Source organism: Heptranchias perlo, chromosome 6 (genome assembly GCF_035084215.1).
Source record: "Heptranchias perlo isolate sHepPer1 chromosome 6, sHepPer1.hap1, whole genome shotgun sequence".
In the NCBI taxonomy this organism is placed as follows: Eukaryota; Metazoa; Chordata; class Chondrichthyes; order Hexanchiformes; family Hexanchidae; genus Heptranchias; species Heptranchias perlo.
Window position 1 is genome coordinate 54,619,830 of NC_090330.1, and position 27,167 is coordinate 54,646,996.

The 27,167-nt window shown below is 45.6% G+C and overlaps 1 protein-coding gene across 1 annotated transcript in view; it reads right to left on the reverse strand.

Moving 5' to 3' along the window:
* Positions 1 to 27,167, reverse strand: part of grm5b (glutamate receptor, metabotropic 5b) — a 432,178-nt gene that overhangs the window by 272,507 nt on the left and 132,504 nt on the right. The window contains exon 2 of the mRNA XM_067986328.1: positions 16,914 to 17,163. Within this exon, the coding sequence (XP_067842429.1) occupies positions 16,914 to 17,163 (250 nt within the window). The remainder of the gene's footprint in view (positions 1 to 16,913; positions 17,164 to 27,167) is intronic.

The following is a 27,167-nucleotide window of genomic DNA, read 5'->3' on the forward strand; positions in this document are numbered from 1 at the left end:
GAGATCTGTGATGCAGTTGAGGGCCTTATCCTATCCGTCTACCAGCCTGTCCAATGTGGAGGAGATGGTAGAGGCCAGAGCCTGCATGGTGCCAATACGAGCATCCCTAAGAGATTTACTTTGGGTGTCACAGACTCCTGCAAGGGGGGCCCAGCTGCAGCATCCACTATTGAGATGACCACACACCTTAGTTGACTGCAGAGAGTTAATGTCACGTGACAGGACCCCACACAAGTTGGTAGTAGATTTCTTCACAATCTCCAACCTGTGGTAGCTTGCTGGTAGGCAGTCCAATATATTCAGCAATTTCTGATGCACAGAAACCATTTTTCATTTAAAGGTTTGTCCCCTAAAGTCTGCATTTCTGTCCTCTTCAGCAGAGCTAGGATCCAAGCTTGTCCTCCAGCATGCCTTTTCCAGGGATGTCCCATCTACTTCCACCTGCTCCTGCTCACTTGTGCTATGTAAATTACACTGCACAGACCCCTATAAATCTGTGTAACTGCTGGGCCTGAGTCTTCTAACAGATCTAGAGAAAGGGCAAAAGTCAAGGGAAAGCACAAAATGGCAAAGGTAAGCAGTAGCAGATGAGTGGCAGTGCACTACAGGTCCAGGTTGTCATGTTACGTGTGTGAGAGTGTATAAGCCTGAGTTAAGTGGAAAGAGAAAAGGAAGGGAAAGTGCCAAAACACCCAGCTGTGCGTGACCTCCAGCCTCGCCATCTCCAATGCTGCGTGTCCTCCCTCTACTGATGATATTGTTGGAGTTAAAGTTTGCAATGTGGCAGGACCTCTTCCTATCTTTGAGGTCTCTTTCCAATTTTGTGCCAGTCTCCTCTGCAAGAAGAGTAGGACTGGGTTAGTGTATGCCTGTTGTAGGGTTGTGAAGATGTTTAAGGCAGTTTAGCATAGTGTGCATGCTAACAGGTAGAAGCAGCAAGTGGGCAAGAGGGGGAAGTTATTGTGAGAGCAGTAGCAGGTGTGAGGGTATGAGTTTAACTAGAAAGAGTGTAATGGAGTGTACTGTTGTGATTGGAAGACAGGCTTATGAAGTAGCATAGAATGATTGCTAGTGATGTTGCAGGGCTGTGTAAAGAGTGTAAAGAGGGGTCTTACCTTGGCAATCTTGGTAAGATTATTAAATTTCTTCCTGCACTGGAGCCAGGTCCTTATGAGAATTATGCTAATGGCATTGATCTGTCCAGCTACCTTTCCCCACTGTCATTGGCTAACATTCTGGAGCACTCATCGCCTATCTGAAGGAAAGAGGACATCCTTCCATTCCTCACTTTCTCCACAAGGCCCTCCACAGCAGTATGTGAAAATTGGGGTACCCTGACCTCAATTCTACCTGCTGCCTCAGTAATGCACTGTCTACCACTGAAAACTCCACCTCCCCTTTAAAAGCTGCAGGCTGACTTTAAGAAATGGCAGACCGCCTGATTTCCATTCCTCCCAAATGGTGAGCTGCCTATAAGCATGTAATTAATTCTCCTGTTTTTAAATGAGGCACATCTACAAAAATTGATAAGGCCTCCTGCCGTCATCATCGAGCAGAGCAGAACGAAGACCCCACCCATCGCCTGCCCAATCTGCACCATGAATAAAAATTGCCCCGGCATCTGTTAAATTTATGAATTTGAGGACACAGCCAACTAACTATTCACGGTAGTTCTTCAGATGTCTGTTGAAATTAAAAACAAGCACGTTGAGTTGGAATCATAATTAGATATCTGAGTGACATTTGAATTGTAGTTGCCATGATAGTGTGGCAATGTTATCAGTTCAGCATGCTAATCTATAACGCATAAAACAAATAATTGAAATATTCGGTTATCTGTATAAACAGGCTTTACATTTCTGTTTTGTCTGTATTGAATGCGACTGCACATTAAGAGCTGTCAGATGACAGGCCCAGCATTTTAGTATTGTAAACACGTTGCCAGCCACCTCCAACTTCCCTCCCAGGACATTCAACTGCTCCTGCTGGAGCCCATAAATTCAATCATAACAACAATGTGTCTGCTGGTCCAGCTGCTTTATCTTTTTTATTGATCTACAGAGAAATAGATTCTATCAGAAGTTTACAAATCAGTGCGTTGTAGAACTGTGTATCAGTATTAAAGAGAACACAGTCTGTCATGAATTTACACACAGTATTTGTTATCTTCACAGAGTATTGAATTATCAATATAAAAATGTAGCCATATATACTTTATGTGCTGTGCCTGTTAGAATGCAAGACATGTTTTTTTTCAAGACTGTTTCAAAAGAACCAAATTATACATAGGAATCTAACATGAGAAATTGCTAATCTGTGATCAACATTGTTATCTATTTCATGTAAAGGCTTGACTTGGAAAAAGTAAAAACTGATGACAGTCACAAAATTATGAATAAAAAGAAATATTGATTTTGGGCTGTGCAGCTTTCAAATCCTTATGTTATTTATGCCACTCATGTTTTCTTCCTTTGATTGGCTGTTCCGGTATTGTCACTGGTACAGACAAATAATCGTGCCCTTGCTGCATACACACTTCCAGCAAGCAATCTCCTCTTGCAGCACAGAGATCAAGGCTGCACTGTAGTATCAAACACTCCTCTCCCCCCTTTTATAAGTTTCATTCAATTAGTTAAGCACTGCTAATCACTAACTACATTGTACTTACGAACACCATCATATTCGATACTGCTATTTGAGTTGTCTTAATGGGTATCGAAAGTGAATTCACCTCATATTTTATACTGAGTTCACCTCAAGATTTTGACTTTTCAGTCAGATTTTCCCACCTTTGCTGCATATTGTTAATTTTAAGTGTATAACCTTCCGCATAAGTTTTGATGCTATCGAGAACAATAGCAACTTGTATTTATATAGTACCTTTAACATACAAGACATCCCAAGGTGCTTTATAAGGGAATGACATGGGGAACAGATACTGAGTCATGGGAGAGGTTAGGAAAGGTAACTGAAGGCTAGGTCAAATGGGTGTGTTTTAAAACAGACTGAACTAGAAAGGTGGAGGGATTTAGTGAGGAAGTTCCAGAGAGTAGTACTGAGGTAACTAAATGTTTATCATCAATGGTGGGGCAACGGGAAGGAGGGAGATATACAGGAAGCTAGACCTAGAGAATTGAAAGATGTGGAAGGGGACGTATGGAAGTTGCAGAGGTAGGGTGATACATAGCTGTGGAGAGATTTGAAGATGAGGACAAGGATTTTAAATTGGGTGTGTTGGGGGGACAGGCAGCTGGTGTGGGTCAGTGAGATGGGGATGATAGGTGAGTGGGACTTGGGGGGTAAGGGTGCAGGGGGGTCGTAGCGCAGATGGGAAACCCAGAAGTACGGGTTTCCCGGACAATCTTCCGATTTTGGCATAAGGACGTCTTTTATTTTGTCGGTTTGCAGTCCAACTAGCCGGCCTGATTGACAGACTGGCCTCAGTCAGACGGGATCAGAGCAAGGAAGAGGACGTGAAAAGGTAAGTCTTTGGGTAAGTCTTTCATTGTGTGGATTGGTGGGGGGGAGGCATGGTTGGGCATTTAGTTGCTGATTGTTTCCCTTGGCTAGAGAGTCTAGAACTAGGAGCCATAGTCGCAGGATAAGGGGTCGGCCATTCAAGACTGAGATGAGGAGGAATTTCTTCACTCAGAGGGTTGTGAATCTTTGGAATTCTCCACCCCAGAGGGCTGTGGATGCTGCATCATTGAATATATTCAAGGCTGAGATAGATAGATTTTTGGACTCTAGGAGGATCAAGGGATATGGGGATCAGGCGGAAAAGTGGAGTTGAGGTCCAAGATCAGCCATAATCTGATTGAATGGCGGAGCAGGCTCGAGGGGCTGTAAGGCTGTACGGCTGTACTCCTGCTCCTATTTCTTATGGTCTTATGTTCTTATGGCACAGGGGTATGGGTGGGCACAGGGGCACCGATGGGCAGAGTGCACCAATGGGCATGGGGCACCATTGGGAATGGTGGGCATGGTCGGCATGAGAGCAGCGGTGGGCATGGGGATCACGGATGGGGGAGTCAGTCATCGGAGGATCCAGTCATGTGGGGAGGGATCGGGAGTCAGTCATGGGAGGGGGGATTGGGGATCATCATTGTGGTCCATGATCATTGGGGGAGGGGATCGGGGGTCATTGCAGGGGTCACGATCATTGGGGGGGAATCAGGAGTTATCGTGGGGGTCCGTGATTGTTGGGTAGTCCCAGCAGGTAGGTTTGTTGGGCCTGGGGGAAGCACTCCTGCTCCTCCGGGCCCACAAGCAGTACCAGAAAGGCACTTACCTGCAATTTCTTACCTTCTCGCCTCCTTTCGCATGGCATAAAGAAGGAGGCCCGGGAATCCCAGCCCCCGGGGGTTGAAATCGAAAAATCTTTGAAAATGGAGGCCCGCAGCCTCCTTGAAAGGCTTTAGTGACCAATCTCCCTCCTGGGAGCGGGTTGGTTGCCCGCCCCTTGTCCCGCCCCGGTGAAAACCGGAAATGGGCGGGTTGGAGGCGGGTCTGAAATTGATGCGATTTTCATTGCCCCCCACGCCCAACCCACCCGTTTTTCAAAGTTAAAGTTCTGCCCTTAGTGTGGGACAGGGGTAGATGGTTGCATTTTTGACAAGTTGGAACTGCTGAAAGTGGATGGTGGGAGGCCAGTGAGGAAGCATTTAACGTCCTTCTTTTGCTATCAAAGGTTCTATGCAAATCATATTGGACACTCCTAAATACCATTCCCAGAGCGTTACGTCTGCAATGTGAACTGCCACAAATGTGGCACTAGCTCCATTGCTGCAATAGGGCCCATTCTCCAAAGGTAGTCTTTGATGAATTTTGGCAAGCCTGTGAAGGGAAGCATTGCACTACATTTCCCCACAACATATTAGATATAAAACAGGTTCAAGCTACCATTAGTTTTAAAAAATCACTGCTGTCTTTGAACCTGATGAGCACATGTAGATCAAAGTCTTGTGGGAAAAAAGAAAGCCTTTTTATTTAAAGTCAAAGCAGTGCCACCTGTGACATTTTAAATGCTCTGAGAATAAAGGTAATCCCAAATCTATAGTTACATAAGAATGTGCTAAAGGAAAAAGAATGCACTTCCAAAAGAGATCCATTTTCAAAGATAGGATTTAAATGCTTGACTCCTTTAAAACTTAACCTAAAAAATCAGGGAGTGCTACATATTAAAATGGACACAGTGGGGGTAATTTTGATTTTGGGTGATAGTATTAAACAGGTGAAATCGACTCCGCTGGCCATTATACATGTCTCCCAATTTTCATTTCCGTTGAAGTCAGTGGTAATGAAATCGGGAGAAATGTATAACAGGCGGCAGATCTGATATCGCCCATTTTACATTATCACCCAAAGTCAAAATTAACCCCATCTTTCCCAAAGTCTTAAAATCCTCCAGTGAACAGAACCATTTTTACCAAGCATAGAAATTCCAGACACTAAAAGATTGCTAACAAATAAACAATTACTTATGAGAGCCTGGAAAACAAGGTCAGACTCTAGATGACAGGAAACAAGCAGTTATAATTTGCTCAACCATCTACATTCAAAACCACAGACCTTTCAGAATAGATAGATTACTGCTTAAATGTTAACATTTAACCAAGTACTTACAAGCCAAAATTTAAATATGTACAGATTTCAACAGATTGTTGGCAAGAGAATTGTAATACTGTTGATATACCAGCAATGTTTATTTAAACTGTTAATTTTTTTAGTACATTACAAATCTGCATGTAGCAGTGGTGTGATTTTGATTTCCATACAGGTTCAGTACTGAACTCATTCAGCCCACACTGTCAATATTGAAGTCTTTTGCTGAGCCCTACATATGCTCCTTGTGGCTCCAATAAAGATACTATGTGACATTTCCTAGGACAAGCGAAGGGAATGGCACCAAATGGCTTATTAGTTCAAAGCGATTTTATGCAGACTGATGGCTTTTTATAGTCAACAGGATTTACCAATTTGCAAATTCTCGTTGAAAGCTCTGCAGTTGATTATTATGTCCCTATCGGTCTGTTTGCACTTAGCTGCTTGTGTCAGTCGGGCAGCTTCCAGGCTGCTCGTATTGACCGGCCGGAATCCGGTGAACTGTCTCTGGGGACCCGTTTCGGGTGGGCAGCTCATTGTCTCTATGTTAATGAGGCTCAGCTATTGAAGTGCATTCTACCTGCTGACTGACCGGGACTTAAAATTCCCCATTATATACAAGACAGTTTTAAAGGAGCTGATATTCTGAGATGACAGTTGAACAGCCAATCTCCTTCCACACATGAATCCGGCCTGTCATGCACCAAACTTTGTTCTATTTAGTTGGCAGAATTTCTTTTTTGTTGCAAATTTTCTTCTCTGTTCCTCTAAAGGTACTGACTTCTACTACTATATAGTTCTACAAGTGTCAGCTGTTCACTAGTACCTTATCTAAGTAGCCATTCTTCATGTACAAGCTAAAACTCCGATTTTAACCCAATACACTCGGAGAGAAAGGGCTGTGTTCAGGTTGGACCCTGATTTATACCTCGCCCATTGCTTCAGTTGTACAAAGGTACCAGACTCATTTTCTTGTTCAAAGCCAATGATGTTGCCAAGCAAAAGTAGTTTTGTTGTAGCTCCAGATAAATGCTTATAAACTTATCTTGCTGTTGATGTGACTGTTGACTGAACTTTACTGAAATCTTTATTCCGCAAACAAGCCACACCACATACAAATATTACAGCAATAACAGTTGACTGAATGTGGTGCAAGTGCACCCCTTATCAAGAGCTTCAGTAGCGGAAGTCAGTGCCTCTAGAGGAGCAGCAAAGAAAATTTGCAACAAAAAAGAAATTCTGCCAACTAAATAGAACAAAGTTAGGTGCAGGACAGGCTGGATTCATGTGTGGAAGGAGTTTGGCTGTTCAACTGCATTTGGTCAGACCCCATCGGGAGTACTGCGTTCAGCTTTGGGCACCGAACCTCAGGAAAGATATACTGGCCTTAAAAGGGTACAAAGAAGGCTTACCAGAATGACACCACGGCTTAGAGGGTTAAATTATGAGGATAGGTTGGGTTGTATATCCTTGAGTTTAGAAGGTTAAGGGGTGATCTAATCGCGGTGTTTAAAATGATGAAGGAATTCGATAGGGTAGATACAGAGAAACTCCTTCCTCTGGTGAGCAAAAGGTTAAAATTAGAGCTGGGCCATTTGGGAGTGAAATTAGGAAGCACTTTTTCACACATTAGCGATTAGGCATCTCAACATGTGGAGAAAGTGGGACTGGCATGTGCCGTGCGTGCTTTACTCATTTCTACTTGACAGGTGTAGGACCCCGATTTGCATATTGAAACAGCCCCCTGCCTGTTTTGGGCGGGAGTTCTGAGTGCCCAATTGAAGACCTGCCTGAAAGTTGCTTCAGACGAGCAAATGGTGCAGAAAGACCCCACCACATTTTCAACAGCCAGTTGCTCCTTTTCCAGGTGAGAATCAGATAGCCGGCAGTTGAAAGTCTCCCTCACTGACCCTGGATTTTTTTTTTGGTGTGGGGGGAGGGGGAAAAAGCAAAGCACAAGTTCAAAGAACGAAAATTGCACCTTCACATTTCACCCAATGTCATGGCAATTGCCAAGCAAAGAAAATATGTAGTATTGGATTTTACCTATGGTTTATAAATAACTGCGTTTTCTGAGCTCTGAAGCCCCTCATCTCCAACAGCAGTGATAAGGGGTGCACTTGCACCACATTCAGTCAACTATTATTGCTGTAATATTTATATGTGGTGTGGCTTGTTCACGGAATAAAGATTTCAATAAAGTTCAGTCAACAGTCACATCAACAGCAAGATAAGTTTATAAGCATTTATCTGGAGCTACATCAAAACTACTTCTGCTTGGCAACATTAGTTGCTTTGAACAAGAAAATGAGTCTAGAGTGTGGTTTGATCCCCAGGTGCACACAAAAAAGTGTTAAAATCCTGATTGCTGGAAAAATATCTGATGCTATTGTTTATCTTATTGCTCTGCATATGCTTACAACGTTGATTACTTCCACAAAATAATTTTAGGCCATCTGTATTGATGCTTAAAGAGGACAACTGTACAGAAAAGTATTTTCAATGTAATATATTCCCCACTTTTAACATATTCCACAGTGAATGCTTGGAAACAGATTCCCACCTATTAAGTATAATATTTTTGTGAGCACTGCAGAGCATTAGAGCAATGTTTAACACAAGAGGATGAGTTCTACTCGGATCACAAAGGGAGACCGCTCATCGAGCAGGTCAGTTGGTAACAATTGATTACAATAGCATTGGTATAAGTATCCAATTGAGTCTCTTTTAAACAAAACAGTTTCTGTTGAGTCTTACTTATAAAAGTCATGAAAAACCAGAGAGGACTGTTCAGAAAGAAAAAAATATTAATAGTTAGGATATGTGTCTCTCTACACTGCAGGACACAAAATAGCATAAAATATTACACAGAAAGCACTTCGATTATCTTCTCATTTAATACTATTTTATTTCTAAGGGTATATAAGCAAAGTAGGTAAGTGTTATTTTTGTTATGTGGCTCTGTGTCAAATTTTGTCTGTTAACACCACATGTGAAGCACCTTGAGACATTTTACTACATTAAAGGTGCTATATAAATGCAATTGTAAACAATTTTACAACACCAAGTTATAGTCCAACAATTTTATTTGAAATTCACAAGCTTTCGGAGGCTTCCTCCTTCCTCAGGTGAATGTTGTGGAAATGAAATCCTCGAACCCTTCGCATTTATAAATCACAGAACAATGCCTGGTGATTACAGATAGTCTTTCCAACTGCCCGTTGCCACGGCAATCACAGTGTGCAGACAGAGAGGTGTTACCTAAAAGGCCACCGAATATACAAACCACCAAAAAAAAAACCAGAGAGAGAGAGGCAGAGACATAGAAAAGACAGCAAATGACCCATTATATTAAAAACAGATAACATATGTTCGCTGGTGGGGTTACGTGTAGCGTGACATGAACCCAAGATCCCGGTTGAGGCCGTCCTCATGGGTGCGGAACTTGGCTATCAATTTCTGCTCGACGATTTTGCGTTGTCGTGTGTCTCGAAGGCCGCCTTGGAGTATGCTTACCCGAAGGTCGGTGGCTGAATGTTATCTGTTTTTAATATAACGGGTCATTTGCTTACTTTTCTATGTCTCTGCCTCTCTCTGGTTTTTTTTTGGTGGTTTGTATATTCGGTGGCCTTTTAGGTAACACCTCTCTGTCTGCACACTGTGATTGCCATGGCAACGGGCAGTTGGAAAGACTATCTGTAATCACCAGGCATTGTTCTGTGATTTATAAATGCGAAGGGTTTGAGGATTTCATTTCCACAACATTCACCTGAGGAAGGAGGAAGCCTCCGAAAGCTTGTGAATTTCAAATAAAATTGTTGGACTATAACTTGGTGTTGTAAAATTGTTTACAATTGTCAACCCCAGTCCATCACCGGCATCTCCACATCATATAAATGCAGGTTGTTGTTGTTGTTGTTGTTGTTGTTGTTGTTGTTATAACTAGGTCTCTTGATAAAGGCTATGTAACTTATTTATATCAAATGCTTGTCTTATTGTGAAACAGCATTTTCTGCTACTGCTGTTAGCACAGCTGCCATGGTGACACAATTGGCACGTTATAACATAGCTGACTTCAAAAATGGAACATTACCGTGTCATTTTACAAAACACCGTGTGTGATTTGTAATCTGTTGTCGTGGCAGGTTGTCTGGCTGACCTTGAGGATTACCTGTCTAACACTATCCAGTGGAGCTGGTCATTGACACCACTGATATCAGCAGACATCTCCACAAAGAGACACCTGGGCTTTGTTTCTGAAAAATTCTCAGTACCAGTCTGATTTTTCAAAGAAGAAATGTAGGAAATACATAAGCCTACATTGTATAAGGAGTATGTTGTGTGTGAATCAACTGTAAATTTTCAATTATTTGCAGAGAAATATTTCAAACTATACAGTCTTCAATGTTTGTATTTTGTTTCCTGTTGCTTGGGAGCAGTATAAAATAGTTACCTACAATGGAAAACCATTACAGTGAGTGAGCAATAAGGAACAATAAGCAGCAATATTAACAGCTACAGTCTCTAATACCATTTTAGCAGTTATATGGACAGAATAGGCCCCTAAAATTACATCATGGATACTAGCATGCAAATGCTTACTACTTTTGTCTGAAATTCCCCTCTCCGCTGTTTTAATGGAGACATTGGGCTCGATTTTAGCAGGCCTGCGGGTTTCCGGCGGGTTGGGTTTCGGGAGCGTGGTCAACACGCTCGGTGAAATTAGTGGGTTGCCCGCGCGATCGTAGCAGGCAACACACTAATGGAATTCAATTACCTGCTCCTCCGGGGTCCACGCTGCTGGTCTGCGCGTCGGGTGGGCTGCGCATGCGCAGTATGATCTGTCAGCTGGAGGCTCTCTAGTTAAAGGGGCAGTCCTCCACTGACAGATGCTGCAACCAATGGATCAAATTTCAGCATGGAGCAGACCAGGGGGAAGGCTGCTCCCATTTTAATGATGCCTCACCCCAGGTATCATCAGATGGGGTGAGGAGGAGGGCGAAGACAGAGATCTTCCACCCGGCGGGCGGGAGGAAGCGGCCAGCCTCTGCCACCAAGAAGGCCTGGCTCGAGGTGGCAGAGGGGGTCACCTGCGCAACCAACATATCGCCCACCTGCATACAGTGCAGGAGGCGCTGCAATGACCGCAGTAGGTCAGCCACAGTGAGAACACGAAGTCTTTCCCCTACACTCCATCTGCCACAACACTGCCCCAACCCCACATCTCCTTCGGCACCGCCAACACTACTCTGTCACATCACACCTCATACCCACTCAAACCCCATCCTCATCTTACCTCCACCTACTCACCTCGCCAGTACTCATCCTGCCACTAACACGCGACCCAATCCTCATACAATCTCATGGCTCTATCCCATAATCACCCTCTCGTGCATCTCCCTCACGGCCAGCCTCACTCAACCTGCCACCACCTGTGCTGCAGCCACAGGGCATGCATCACATATGTGCAGTAGGCAGCGTAAGGCAAATGTTTCGTGAGCATGAAGGGGGTGCACAAGGGTGTCGGAGGGTTTGCCATGGGTGTTACCTATATTGAATTTAAGAGCAACAAACAGCACACATTATATTGGCACCACCACTGCCATGTCTCTGCGAATCCTGTCTGTTGTGTCCAATAATGCCCGCTCCTGGGTATCACTATGAGGACCCACCACTGATGCCACCCATCGTGTTACTGCAGAGTAGGTGCAGGTGTATTTGCAGGGCTCTTCCGCGCAGACCACTGAGAGACATCCGAGGTGTAGCCGGCTGCACCCTGGAAAGATGCGGAGGAGAAGTTGTGGAGGGCAGTGGTGACTTTGACAGCGACAGGTAAGCAGTTGGTGCTGGGGCAAGCCAGGAGCCGCTCGGCATGAAAGAGCCTGCAGATCTCCACGACTACATGTCGAGCGAATCTGCGCCTCCGTGTGCACTGCTGCTCGGAGAGGTCCGGGGAGCTGCGCCTCGGTCTGTGGACCCTGTGGCGAGGGTAGTGCCCTCTGCGATGCGTCTCTCTCTGCGGTAGCCCTCCCTCCTGCTGTGCAGGTGGGCGTGCAACAACCCCGTGTTGGGGGGCTCCATGTCTCTGTGGCGGACGGCGTGGACTGCGAGGCTGCTGGGGCTGGTCATGCTGTTCGTCCTCCGAGGGTGTCCACGCACCACCCATCTGGCAGGTGTTGGTCTGAGGGGTTGTGCAGGGTAGGTGGGTGGTTCCTCGGACTGGGGCTGCAGTTTCGTGTCGGTCTGTCCTCTGGCTTGGCGGGGGGTGGTGGGGGGCAGGGGTTGCCCTATGTGACGCGGTGGCCTCCTGCGTGGGTGAGGGCTCTCCCCTGTGGGGTGCACCTTGGCACCTGCCACAGGCTGCTGGCTGCAACACGCCTGGTTGGAGAGAGACTGTTTCCCCCAGTGTGGGAAACACGCTGCGATGCAGGTGAAATCCCACACTTCCTCTTTTGACAGCTGATTCAGCTCATTAACTGACCTCAACAAGCAAGGTAAGTACTCTCAAGTGGAACCCCGCTGGCTTTAATTGCCTGCGGGATTCCCACCAGCGGGGGCCACCCACGCAGCCCCGCACGTCATCGGGGAACCCGGAAGTGGTCGGGATCGCGGCGCGACCCGGTCACGTGACCTCATATCGGGATTTTCGGGGGCCCCCCGCTGGAAACCCGCAGGAAACCCGACCCTAAAATCGAGCCCATTTACTCAGTTTCTGCCCTGGGTTAACTGTCCTGCTAAAATAGCGCAGAGGAGAATTTCTTACAAAAGTACTAAGTATCATGCACAATATCCTGCTGCCTAATTTCAAAGCCTTGGCCTTATGAAGATGAAATCTGTCAACAACTTTAACAGTCCAAAGCATTTCATTTCTTATATTATCCCCATCTCTCTACCCCAAAGAAAATAGATATGATTATCACTAACAAGCACTAATCAGAGGTTAAATGAAATATTATTTTCACCCCAGTCTAGACTGGTAGTGGTATCACTACAGCAAACAACAGACATTTTCTATTTGTGCTGTGACTCCAGGAGATCAGCACTCAAGCACTGATCCACCATCTCCAAGTACATTAGGGAAGTAAAAAGTAGGAGTCCTGTTTCCTGATTCTCCTCCCCCCTCCCCCCCGCCATCATTTCACTTCGGAGCATGTGGTGGGGGGTGGTTGGGGTTTCCAGTGTCCCCCGGAAATCCCACCAAATAAGCAATTGCAATGGCCATTAGTATGTACGCCCACAGGAAGCAACGAGCTATGTGTGTTGCAATGGGTCATATGTGGGCTCCACTAAAAAGATCTCCTGAAGAATTTTATATCCCTCCTCACTGTTTGCCAAATCTCTTACTTTTGTGTCATTGGCAAATTTTGACATCATACTCCCTATGCCCAAACCCAAATCATAAACCAAATAGAGAGAACAAAAGTGGACCCAGCATTAACGCCTGTGATACTTAACTTCCAATCCTTCTTCAATCCCAGCAATAGCCATTTACCCTAACCCTCTATTTCCTGTCAGCCAACCATCTTCCTATCCATGCTGTTACATTTCTTCTTATACTCTATGCCTGAATTTTTGTAACAAGCTTCCTGTGAGACATATTATCAAATGTCTTCTGAAAATCCAAAGATACTACATCTATTATATTCCGTATATCTATCCAATTGGATCTTCTAAAGCTCTGTTATTTTTGTCAAACATATCTTGCCTTTAACAAATCTATGATGGCTGTCTTTGATTATCTCATATATCGCTAAATGCGAACCAATTTGATTTGAATTATGGATTCTAAGAGTCTCCCCACAACTGACATTAGACCAGCTGGTCTATAATTACCCAGTTCATCCTTCTCTGTCTTCTTGAATAGAGGTAGTACATTGACTGCTGTCTAGTCCCCTGCCACAATTTGCATATCTAAGGTGGAGTGAAAAATTGCATGTCACAGCCTCTGACTTCCTTCAACCTTCAGCCTTTGGGTGCATGCCATCAGAACTTATCCACCTTCAGTTCTACCATGCTTTTGAGAATCACTTCCGTATCTACAGTCACAACTACATTCTCACTTTGTAAAAACTGATGTAAAATATTTATTTCATATCTCTACCATGCCTTCAACCTCCATAACTAGATTCCCCCTTCAACCCTGAGATGTCCTATCTTCTCTTTAATTATTCCTTTATTTTTATAAAAAATATCCTTATAAAAGCTCTTCTTTTATATTATAGTATCTACTAGCCTTTTTCTACATATTCTCTTTTAGCCCTTCTGATCTCCCTTTTCATCTCCCCATTACACTTTCTTATCTCCTCTTAAGTATGTTAGCCCTAGTTTTATAATACACCTCCTTTTTAAGTTTCAGTTTAATTTTAATCTCTCTATTTATCCATGAAACCCTATTCTGTGATGCATCCCCTTTCACTTTATGGGAATGTATCTCTTCTGTATTCTATCCATCTCATAATTGAAGTTTCCCCACTGCTGATCCATTGTCCTGTTTTCTAATTTTTCTGTCCAGTTAAATTGGGCCAAAGCACTTATAATATTTGCCTTCTTTCCAAATCAACACCTTTATCTTTAATTCTTCATTATCCATTTATATTTTCACATCGAGCCTAACTATGATGTGGTCACTATTTCCAAACTGTTCTCCTACATTCATAGCAGATATTCATAGACACATAGGAAGGTTACAGCACAGAAGGAGGCCATTCAGCCCATCGAATCCGTGCCGGCTCTATGCATCAGCAATCTAGCTAGTCCCACTCCCCCGCCCTTTCCCCGTAGCCCTGCAATTTTTTTCCTTTCAAGTACTTATCCAGTTCCCTTTTGAAGGCCATGATTGAATCTGCCTCCACCATTCATGTCACCTTTGTTTCTTTTTCCAATCACCTTAATCCTATGTCCTCTGGTCCTTGACCCTTCCGCCAATGGGAACAGTTTCTCTCTATCTTCTCTGTCTAGACCCTTCATGATTTTGAATACCTCTATCAAATCTCCTCGCAACCATTTCTGTTCCAAGGAGAATAATCCCAGCTTCTCCAGTCTATCCACGTAACTAAAGTCCGTTATTCCTGGAATCATTCCAGTAAATCTCTTCCGCACCCTCTATAAGGCCTTTACATCTTTCCTAAAGTGCTGGACACAATACTCCAGTTGTGGCCGAACCAGTGTTTTATAAAGGTTCATCATGACTTCCATACTTTTGTACTCTATGCCTCTATTTATAAAGCCCAGGATCGAGTACACTTTTTTAGCCACTTTCTCAACCTGCCCTGCCACCTTCAATGATTTGTGCACATAAACCCCAGGTCTCTCTGTTCCTGTATCCCTTTTAAAGTTGGGCCCTCTAGTTTATATTGCCTCTCCTCGTTCTTCCTACCGAAATGCATCACTTCGCATTTTTCTATGTTAAATTTCATCTGCCACATGTCCGCCCATGCCACCAGCCTGTCTATAACCTCCTCACTGTTTACTATCCTTCCAGGTTTTGTGTCATCTGCAAATTTTGAAATTATACCCTGTACATCCAAGTCCAAGTCATTAAAAAGATCAAGAAAAGCAATGGTCCCAGCACTGACCCCTGGGGAACACCACTGTACACTTCCCTTCTGTCCGAAAAACAACCGTTCACCACTACTCTCTGTTTCCTGTCCCTTAGCCAATTCTGTATCCATGTTGGTACTGCCCCCTTTACTCCATGGGCCGCAATCTTGATGATAAGCCTACCATGCGGCACTTTATCAAACGCCTTTTGGAAGTCCACATTCACCACATCATCTGCAATGCCCTCATCTACCCTCTCTGTTACCTCATTGTTAATTCTGTCGCGGATTATCATTTCTATAAGTTTCCCCACCACTGAGGTTAAACTGACTGGCCTACAGTTGCTGGGTTTATCCTTACATCCTTTTTTGAACAAGGGTGTAACATTTGCAATTCTCCAGTCCTCTGGCACCACCCCGTATCTACGGATGTTTGGAAGATTATGGCCAGTACCTCTGCAATTTCCACCCTTACTTCCCTCAGCAACCTAGGATGCATCCCATCCGGACCGGGTGACTTATCTACTTTAAGTATAGCTAGCCTTTCAAGTACCTCTTCTTTATTAATTTTTAGCCATCCAGTATCTCAACTATATCTTCCTTTACTGAGACTCTGGCAGCATCTTCTTCCTTGGAGGCAGAGGGGATGGCTGAGGTACTAAATGAATACTTTGCATCTGTCTTTACCATGAGTAGATCTCCTTTATGGTCCCTAATCGACTCCACCCCTCCTCTTACTATCATTTACTGTTTACATGCCTGTAGAAGACTTTTGGATTCCCTTTTATATTGGCCGCCAGTCTATTCTCATATTCTCTCTTTGCCTCTCTTATTTCCTTTTTCACTTCCCCACTGAATTTTCTATATTCTGCCTGGTTCTCTCTTGTGTTATCAACCTGACATCTGTCATACGCCCCTTTTTTCCGTTTCATCTTACTCACTATCTCTTTTGTCATCCATAAAAACATTTCCTTGTTAGACTAAAAACATACTGATCTAGGAAACAGTCTTCGATGCATTTAAAAAATATTCTCCCACTTTTGTCACATTCACTGGAGAAGAATTTCCATCTGGTTCTCCTGATCTCCCATCATAACTTTGGTAGATGAACGGCAGAAGTCCTGGAGAAACGGTGTAAGTGGCCATTTCTAGCCATTTACGCCGTTTCTCTGGGTGTTCCACCGATCTTCCACTTAAGTTACAACAGTAGATCAGGAGAACGCTGTATAAGTTCCAGGCGATTACCTTTATCCCAGTCTATTTTGGGATTTTTAAAAATAACCCCAAATTATCATTCTATTGTTCTTATATATCTATCTTAACTTTCTACAAATCTCCCCCTCTTTCTTATCACCATTGTTTGGTGGTCTATTGTGCACAGCCAGAATAATACCATTTCCTTTCCTATCCATTAACTATATCTATTTATATCCAATAGTGTTAGAATACTAATAACGGTGTTGCATAATACAGACAGGCATGTTGGCAGCTGGTAGACAACAACCATTGTGTTATGTATCTCAAAGCAGATAAATAGTAGTACTCTTCCTTTGAGTGAAGCATCTGAATTTATTGATCCACTCTGGACCAAACCACATATTTAAATTAAAGCTGGCTCCCTCATTCCTAGTTTTGGAACTATTTGAGGTGAGCTGTTTTGTCTGCTGTTGTCATCATTATTTTAACTCATTTCTAAAGCCCCAGAGATCCTGACTTGAACCACACCAGTGTGTAAATATCAATTCAGTAAAGCCTGAGATTTTCACTTACCTGCCAATCAGCTGGAACTCTCCCACAGATCCAAGTCGCCTCATAGACATCAGCAGCCCTCTTATAGTCAGGCCCTCACAAAAGCAAGCCACAACTCGGGCCTTTGGTAGTTGACTGCGCATCTTCCTCAAAAGCTTATCAAAGCTCTGCTCCTCAGCATTGCTGTAGATTTTGTAGGAGTGAGCAATGCAGATTCCCTCTTTAGCTGCCATCTCTTTAAAAGCTTCCATGCCACTTTCTCCATAATTACCTACAAGACAAGCATTGGATGTCACTGTGCATCGACAATTAATCTCAGTTATATAAAAAAAGCTGCTGCTATCTTACTCAGATAGTTTAACTGACTTCACTTATTGATCCTGTCACCAGTAAAGCATAACCAATTATTTACTTCTGTTTGTGTCAAAAGTTCATTTTTAAAGCTGCATGAATTCAAGATAGGTACATTTTCTCTAGGTATTTGAAATAACTATTCAAGTTGCAATATACTTGCTAAAATAAATATCAGGGCATAGATTACTCACCCGAGGACGCCGTTCATCAATGGCGTGCTCTCAAACTGCCGGCGAAGACAGGGAGCAAGTTCACGAAGGCGCACTAAAACCAGGGAATCGCGAACTTGCTCCCATTGGTTTGCCGGCGGTTTGACAGGTCCAAATTAAAGGGCCACGCCACACTACAATCAATAAAATCATTCAACATTCGTAAACTTACCCATCTGCCCAGCTGGGACGAAGATACTTACACCACCAAAAGGTACACTGGAAAATACCAGCCCTACACTACTTTTTAAAAGTGCAATGATTGTTAATGAGAGTGAAACAACAAAAAAATTTTAAAATGTGGAATGTCACATTAATCTTACTTAATATTTTTTGATCAAAAAAAATTTAAATTTAAAACTTTTTTTTACTTTTAACTTTTGTACGTTTCATTACATTAAATCATTTGCTTGGCTTTTTATAAGATATGTTAAATTTTTATTTAAACTAACATACAGAAGTTAACTGTGAAGGAATGATTTCTAGTTGCCTGCTTGTGGGCTTGACTTCTCTTCCAGTCCAACAGTCTGTATCGATTCCGAATGAACCTGTGCTGAATTCACAGCGCTGAACTTTAAAAACAATGAAAAGGGAGCAAGTGGACATCGGAGACCACGAAGTAAGCTTTTTCGTAGTGTTTGTCCACAGGATGTACGGACAGCCTTGCCACGCCGGTCGGAGAAAGTTCCGGCCCATCTTTTTTTATTGTGTGAATTTATGTGCATTTACATTTCACTGATACAAGCCTGTTTTTTGGTATGAATAAAATATCCTAACCTACATTGATATTTGCAACACAAATGATCATATCTAATTCACCAGTTACATTCATGATACTAGACAGGTTCTGGTATATGATACCTACAACAAAGATCACAAGTATAAGTACACTTGACAGAAGCCATTTGGCCTATTAAGTTCATCCTTCCATAAGAGATATTGGCTATTGGAATGCAGAATCGAGAATTTTTAGACAAGTCTAGAAATGAATCACAAGTACAGAAATACTGAAAAGTAGGTCTAATACCTAACCTGTGACTCGTAAAACATACAGGCCCCGAATTTCCACAGGGTTCCCCTGATCTACTGCCTTAACCTCAGCAGTAGGTCAGTGAAACCCTGGAAGAAACAGCGTGAATGGCCATCTTTAGCTGTTTACGCCATTCCTCCAAGGGTTCTGCTGATCTTCCGCCAAAGTTATGGCAGTGGTTCAAGAGAACCCCCCGCCATGAAAATTCCAGGCGATAGAAACTTATTACTGGGATAACCCAATATTTTCACGGTGATCTGAATTTCATACATCTGCAAAAATGATAATCAAACCCTAGCGAAAGTGAATGCAAGTCTTTGATAGTGTCGTTTTCGGTGCTAGATATAGTTAAATTAAAACTGAATGAATGTCAGTATTTTTTAAAGCCATGACATTTGAAGGAGATGATGGGCTCGAATTTAGCAGGCCTGCGGGTTCCCAGCGGGTGGTCCTCCGGGAGCGTCGAAAACGCGAACGGCGAAATTAGTGGGTTGCCCGCGCGATCGTAGCAGGCAATCCACTAATAGGATCCAATTACCTGCTCCTCCGGGGTCCACGGCGCTGGCCTGCGCGTCGGGCGGGCTGCGCATGCGCAGTACGATCTGTCAGCTGGAGGCTCTCTAGTTAAAGGGGCAGTCCTCCACTGACAGATGCTGCAACCAATGGGACAAATTGCAGCATGGAGCAGCCCAGCGGGAAGGCTGCTCCCAGTTTAATGATGCCTCACCCCAGGTATCATCAGATGGGGTGAGGAGGAGGGGGAGGACACAGATCTTCCCCCCGGCGGGCGGGAGGAAGCGGCCTGCCTCTGCCACCAAGAAGGCCTGGCTCGAGGTGGCAGAGGGGGTCACCTGCGCCACCAACATATCGCCCACCTGCATACAGTGCAGGAGGCGCTGCAATGACCGCAGTAGGTCAGCCACAGTGAGAACACGAAGTCTTTCCCCTGCACTCCGTCTGCCACAACACTGCCCCCACCCCATATCTCCTTCGGCACCGCCAACACTATTCTGTCACATCACCCTTCATGCCCACTCACACCCCATCCTCATCTTACCTCCACCTACTCACCTCGCCAGTACTCATCCTACCACTAACACGCGACCCAATCCTCATACAATCTCATGGCTCCATCCCATACTCACCCTCTCGTGCATCTCCCTCACGGCCAGCCTCACTCAACCTGCCACCACCTGTGCTGCAGCCACAGGGCATGCATCACATATGTGCAGTAGGCAGGGTAAGGCAAACATCTCGTCAGCATGAAGGGGGTGCACAAGGGTGTCTGAGGGTTTGTCATGGGTGTTACCCATATTGAATTTCAGAGCCACAAACAGCACACATTATATTGACACCACCACTGCCATGTCTCCGCGAATCCTGTCCATTGTGTCCAATAATGCCCGCTCCTGGGTATCACTATGAGGATCCACCACTGATGCCACCCATCGTGTTACTGCAGAGTAGGTGCAGGTGTATTTGCAGGGCTCGTCCGCGCAGACAACTGAGAGACATCGGCGGTGTTGCCGGCTGCACCCTGGAAGGATGCGGAGGAGAAGGTGTGGAGGACAGTGGTGACTTTGCCAGCGACAGGTAAGCAGTTGGTGCTGGGGCCAGCCAGGAGCAGCTCGGCATGAAAGAGGCTGCAGATCTCCACAACTACATGTCGAGCGAATCTGCGCCTCCCTGTGCACTGCTGCTCGGAGAGGTCCGGGGAGCTGCGCCTCGGTCTGTGGACCCTGTGGCGAGGGTAGTGCCCTCTGCGACGCGTCTCTCTCTGCGGTAGCCCTCCCTCCTGCTGTGCAGGTGGGCGTGCAACAACACCGTGTTGGGGGGATCCACGTCTCTGCGGCGGACGGCGTGGACTGCGAGGCTGCTGGTGGTGGTCATGCTCTTCGTCCTCCGAGGGTGTCCACACACCACCCAACTGGCAGGTGTTGATCTGAGGGGTTGTGCAGGGTAGGTGTGTGGGTCCTCGGACTGGGGCTGCGGTTTCGTGTCGTCTGTCCTCTGGCTTGGCCGGGGGGTGGTGGGGGGCAGGGGTTGCCCTATGTGACGCGGTGGCCTCCTGCGTGGGTGAGGGCGCTCCCCCGTGGAGCGCACCTTGGCACCTGCCACAGGCTGCTGGCTGCAACACGCCTGGTTTGAAGGGTCCTGTTTCCCCCATTGTGGGAAACTGACTGCTTTGAACCTAAAATCCCACACTTCCTCTTTTGACAGCTGCTTCAGCTCATTAACTGACCACAACGAGCAAGGTAAGTACTCTCAAGTGGAACCCCGCTGGCTTTAATTGCCTGCGGGATTCCCACCAGCGGGGCTTGCGCGCGCAGCCCCGCACGTCAGCGCGGTACCCGGAAGTGGCCGGGATTTCGTCCGAATCCGGTCACGTGATCGGAGATCGGGATTTTCGGGGCCCCCCCGCTGGAAACCCGCAGGTAACCCGACCCTAAAATCGAGCCCGATGACTCTAGTGGTGAGTACATTGAATGTTAAACCCTATTCCTTTGCCACTAATTCCAACCCCTCCTTAACCACTGTCTCAGGCTGAACCAGACTGTTCTCAACATTGGCATCCCATTCTATCCTGAGCTGAGTTTCAGACCTCACACCCTCTCCATCACAAAGACTGCTTACTTCCATCTTCACAACATTCCCTGCCTCCACTGTTGAAATTTCATACATGTCTTTGTCACCTCCAGACTCAACTGCTCTTAACCTTTTCCTTGCTGACTTCCCATCCTCCACCTTTCATAAACTACAACATTTCTAATACTGCTGCATGAATCCTGTCCCTTATTAAGTCCAGTTGGCCCATTATTCCCCTCCTTGTTGACTTACATTGGCTTCTCCTCCCCAATGCCATAAATTTAAAATCCTTATCTTCATCTTTACATCTTTCCATAACTTCATCCCACCCTTTCACTGCTACATCCTCCAGCTCAACATTCTCTCACTGAACATTTTGCTCTTCTGACTCTGACCTTTGAAGCACTTGTACCCCTCCCTTCACCCCACCAATGGTGGCCAAACCTTCAGCCACCTGGGTCCCATTCTCTGCAACTCCATCCCTAAATCTCTGCTTCTCCACCTCTATCTCCTCGTTTATAACCCCCCTCAAAACCCATTTCTTCAGCCAAGCTCTCAGTATGCTTATCTTTGATGATTTTTTAATTAAAGTCATTATATAACTGCAAGTCATTGTTGATGTTACATATTTACCCCTTGTTGTATCACAAACCATTTTTACTTTTTGGAAAAATCATTAAACAATCTATGATTCTTTCATGGAGCCCTGTAATTTTCCATGTGCTCAGTAAATCTGCCAAGTGCATTCCCCAGGAAGCACTTCACTTCCTACCAAAATTGTGCTTGATTTGGTTTCCATCCATTCCGTAGCCACTTTTAATTTACTTTTCCATCTTCACCGAGCTTTTGCAAAAAACATTTCTCATGATTGTTCCACCAGGTTCCTTTGGTTGCTATTAGTGAATCACAAAAAATCCCAATGGCCATTTACTGTTTGATAGAAGTTTCCAAAAAAACAACATTGCAATGGATGTATCTAAAGGTACACACTTACTGTTCACAGTACTTATCTCTAGACTTACCTTCTCCTTTACATCTCATGAAAGTAAAGGGCTTTAGGGTATAACAGAGTGACTATCCCAAGCACACCATTATCCTATACTCATTCAAAATTCATACCTAGTGGAAAATTGTTTATTTAGAAGAACTGATATGACTGGAACAGCTGGAGGAATATTAGCACAAAGCTGTTCAGCAGGCAGCTTCAGTCTATTCTCCTTCGCTTTCCTGCAGTCAGTGAAATTTAAACTTTACACATCTTTAGAAGATGACACATCAGTGCCCATCACACTTCAGTTGTTACATTACAACGTGTCAAAAGTATTTATCAAAAGAAAGAAAGGAGTCATTTCATGTTTGTGTCTTCTGCCATGGAGCTGGGGATTTACAAGAAACTGCCAATCTTCAAACGCCCTTCACCAACAGAAATTAGTCTTTGTGGCCATAAAGAGACAGGGCTGGTTAAACACATCTCCACAACAGTGACAGAATAATGCATTGTGCATTACAAGGCATAATGCTCCAGTTGTTATAAAACAGCATATCATCCAATGTATCTTGAACAACTCCACAGGAGCTTGTCTTATAATACAAAACAGGCTACTTCTACTATGTGTCAAGAAGCTTCATGGCTATAATATAGCAATAACTGGCAGTGGTAACAGAAGATGGAGATTAAAATGGCAAAACTCAAATGGGAATGCTTAACCATGAGAATATATTAGGACAGGAGTATTACACCATGTAACATACAGTGTATTATTCTGCTGCTAAACTGAAGCTGTGTCCCTTTAAAACTTAAAAAGTCTGACTGTTTTTAACTAAACACTGGATGGGTTCATCCAAAAGTTAATTGCTACCCAGGGTGGTGATCAGAACATTGGCTTTCTTTGTGGAATGGCCAATTAAGCGATAGCAGACATTGTGGCTCTTTCATTTTTCGTTCCCAGTGAGTTTTTCTGTAAATTCAAGATGACTGTCTTACCACTTCGGCCACCACCACCTTGAGTACTGCCTGTCTGTTTTAGGTGGGAGGATACTTGTAATATGCGAATAGAGCCTTTGGCATACAGAGGACCCGAATTGCAGTTTTGAGATACAAATGGACAGAGCATGTGCCGTTCATGCTCCACCCATTTGTACCAGGTGGTGAGTGGCCTAACCAGCAGTACAAAAAGGGACCTCTGAAAGCCATTCACAAAATGACTCAGGAAATGTCTATTTTTTTTTGGTGGAGCCATGGGAAGCAGGAGTGTAGGTACATATCATCGGTTGTTTGCCTGTTCTCTGCTGGTAGTTAAAATTGGCCCATATCATGTTAAGCAAAGTATTATTCTGCTGTTTAAGTGTAGGTGTATGTCCCTTTAAGGCTACAAAGTCTAATCAAAGAGTGAATGGGCGTCATTTTAGCACCCGCTATCGGGTGCGTTCCTGGCCGGGGGGGGCTCCGAAAATCGGAGAATCCCGGCGCGGGACCGGAGCCCGCCCCGAACCCGCGCACTTCTGGGTTCCCCGCTGATGCACCGGCGTGCGCGCGCAGCCCCCGCTGGTGGGAATCCCGCAGGCAATTAAAGCCAGTGGGATGCCACTTGAAAGTATTTATTTAGGTATTTCAGGTCATTAACTGACCTGATTAAGGGATTATGTGAGGAGGGGTGGGATTTTAAAGCAAACTGGGACTGTTTCCCACACTGGGGGAAACACTCCCAGGTCAAATGGACGTGTTGCAGCTGTCGGCCTGTGGCAGCTACAAAGGTCCATTTGACAGGTGGTGGGGGGAGACCCTCACTCATTACAGGAGGCCACTCTGTCACTTGGGACAAAGTTTGGCCTCCACCACCCTCCTCCTGACAGTCAAAGTCACCAACCTGCACACTTACCCCGGGGTCCAGAGACATGTACCTACCTTGCGGACCCCCTCAGATGTACATGTTGCGGATGGGGGCCGCCGTAGCTGCAGTCATGACCTCCTCGGTGGGCAAACAGCATCACCAGCCTCACCAGCCTCGCCATCCACGCTGTCCACCTCTGACACGTGGAGCTCCACAACAGAGTGCTGTGACACATCCACCTGTACAGCAGGAGAGAGGGCTACCGCAGAGAGAGATGCATCGCAGAGGGCACTACCCTCGCCACAGGGTCCACAGACTGAGGCTCAGCCTCCTGGACCTCTCTGAGCAGCAGTGCACACGGAGGCTCAGAGTCACTCGACATGTAGTCGTGGACATCTGCAGCCTCTTTCATGCCGAGCTGCTCCTGGCTGGCCCGAGCACCATCTTCTTACCTGTCGCTGTCAAAGTCACCACTGCCCTCAACAACTTCTCCTCCGCATCTTTCCAGGGTGCAACCGGGGACATCGCCGATGTCTCTCAGTCGTCTGCGCAAAAGAGCCCTGCAAATACACCTACACCCACTCTGCAGTGACACAATGGGTGGCATCAGTTGTGGGTCCTCATAGTGATCCTCAGGAGCGGGCATTATTGCACAAACCAGACAGGATTCGCGAAGACATGGCAGTAGTGGTGCCAATATAATATGTAATGTGAGTTGTTCAGAAATTCAATATAAGTAAACACCCATGACAAACCCTCAAACAACCTTGTGCATCCCCTTCATGCTCACGACACGTTTGCCTTACGCTGCCTACTGCACATATGTGATGCATGCCCTGTGGCTGCAACACAGGTAGTGGCAGGTTGAGTGAGGCTGACCGTGAAAGAGATGCACGAGAGGGTGAGTATGAGATAGAGCCATGAGATTGTATGAGGATTGGGTTGAGTGGTAGTGGCGGGATGAGTACTGGCGAGGTGAGTAGGTGCAGGTAAGATGAGGATGAGGTTTGAGTGGGTGTGAGGAGTGATGTGACAGAGTAGTGTTGGCAGTGCAGAAGGAGATGTGGTGGGGGCGGTGATGTGGCAGACGGAGTGTAGGGGAATGAGTAAGTGTACTCACTTTGGCTGACCTACTGAGGTCATTGGAGCGCCTCCTGCACTGTATGCAGGTGGGCGATATGTTGGTTGCGCTGGTGACCTCCTCTGCGACCTCGAGCCAGGCCTTCCTGGTGGCAGAGGCAGGCCGCTTCCTCCCGCACGCCTGGAGGAAGATCTCTGTCCTCCCCCTCCTCCTCACCCCATGTATTGATACCTGGAGTGAGGCATCATTAAACTGGGAGCAGCCTTCCCCCTGGGCTGCTCCATGCTGTCATTTTTGCTATTTGTTGCAGCATCTGTCAGTGGAGGACTGCCCCTTTAAATAGAGCTCCTTCGTCTGACAGATCTTACTGCGCATGCGCAGCCCGCCCGACGCGCAGATCAACAGTGGGAATCCGGAGGAGCGGGTAAGTGGATCCAATTAGTGGATTGGATGCTACAATCGCACGGGAAGCTGACTAATTTCACCGGGCGCGTTACCCACGCGCCTGATAGCCCCCCGCCAAGAACCCGCAGCCCTGCTAACATCGGGCCCAATGAGTGAGTTCATACATAGGTCAGACATTGTGGCTCAGTGTTTTTTGTGTTGCTGGAGTGTTTAATGATTGCCTTTGGTGCTTTATACTTTTGTTTAAGTGTGACACAAAAAATTGCAGTTTGTGATACCTGAAGAGACAGATGAGAATTTCATGCATACTTAAAAGTTTTTATAATACTGCTCACAAAAATCTCTCACGACAGAGCTTGTACTGTTTTCCTGAAATTCCAGGATTTTGGTTGCACCACCAGAAGTACAGCTGAGTGCACTCTCGGCTATTGACGCTTCAGGTCTTTGATCCCATTCCCAAATCCTGAGAATGGTCATTTCAATAATGGGAGGGGGTGGTCCACACAACAGAGGCGGTTGCCCTGAGGAAGTAGTGTAAAATTGGAATGGCAATCTGGCTGAATTCATCCAAAGGTCAATTAAGGGACTTTTTTTTATTCGTTCATGGGATGTGGGCGTCGCTGGCGAGGCCGGCATTTATTGCCCATTCCTAATTGCCCTTGAAAAGGTGATGGTGAGTCGCCTTCTTGAACCGCTGCAGTCCATGTGGTGAAGGTTCTCCCACAGTGCTGTTTGGAAGGGAGTTCCAGGATTTTGACCCAGCGATGATGAAGGAACGGCGATATATTTCCAAGTCGGGATGGTGTGTGACTTGGAGGGGAATGTGCAGGTGGTGTTGTTCCCATGTACCTGCTGCCCTTGTCCTTCTGGGTGGTAGAGGTCGCGGGTTTGGGAGGTGCTGTCGAAGAAGCCTTGGCGAGTTGCTGCAGTGCATCCTGTGGATGGTACACACGGCAGCCACAGTGCGCCGGTGGTGAAGGGAGTGAATGTGTAGGGTGGTGGTTGGGGTGCCAATCAAGCGGGCTGCTTTGTCCTGAATGGTGTCGAGCTTCTTGAGTGTTGTTGGAGCTGCACTCATTCAGGCAAGTGGAGAGTATTCCATCACACTCCTGACTTGTGCCTTGTAGATGGTGGAAAGGCTTTGGGGAGTTAGGAGGTGAGTCACTCGCTGCAGAATACCCAGCCTCTGACCTGCTCTCGTAGCCACAGTATTTATGTGGTTGGTCCAGTTAAGTTTCTGGTCAATGGTGACCCCCAGAATGTTGATTGTGAGGGATTTGGCAATGGTAATGCCATTGAATGTCAAGGGGAGGTGGTTAGACTCTCTCTAGTTGGAGATGGTCATTGCCTGGCACTTGTCTGGCGCGAATGTTACTTGCTACTTATCAGCCCAAGCCTGGATGTTGTCCAGGTCTTGCTGCATGCGGGCACGCAATGCTTCATTATCTGACGGGTTGCGAATGGAACTGAACACTGTGCAGTCATCAGCGAACATCCCCATTTCTGACCTTATGATGGAGGGAAGGTCATTGATGAAGTAGCTGAAGATGGTTGGGCCTAGGACACTGCCCTGAGGAACTCCTGCAGCAATGTCCTGGGGCTGAGATGATTGGCCTCCAACAACCACTACCATCTTCCTTTGTGCTAGGTATGACTCCAGCCACTGGAGAGTTTTTCCCCTGATTCCCATTGACTTCAATTTTACTCGGGCTCCTTGGTGCCACACTCGATCAAATGCTGCCTTGATGTCAAGGGCAGTCACTCTCACCTCACCTTTGG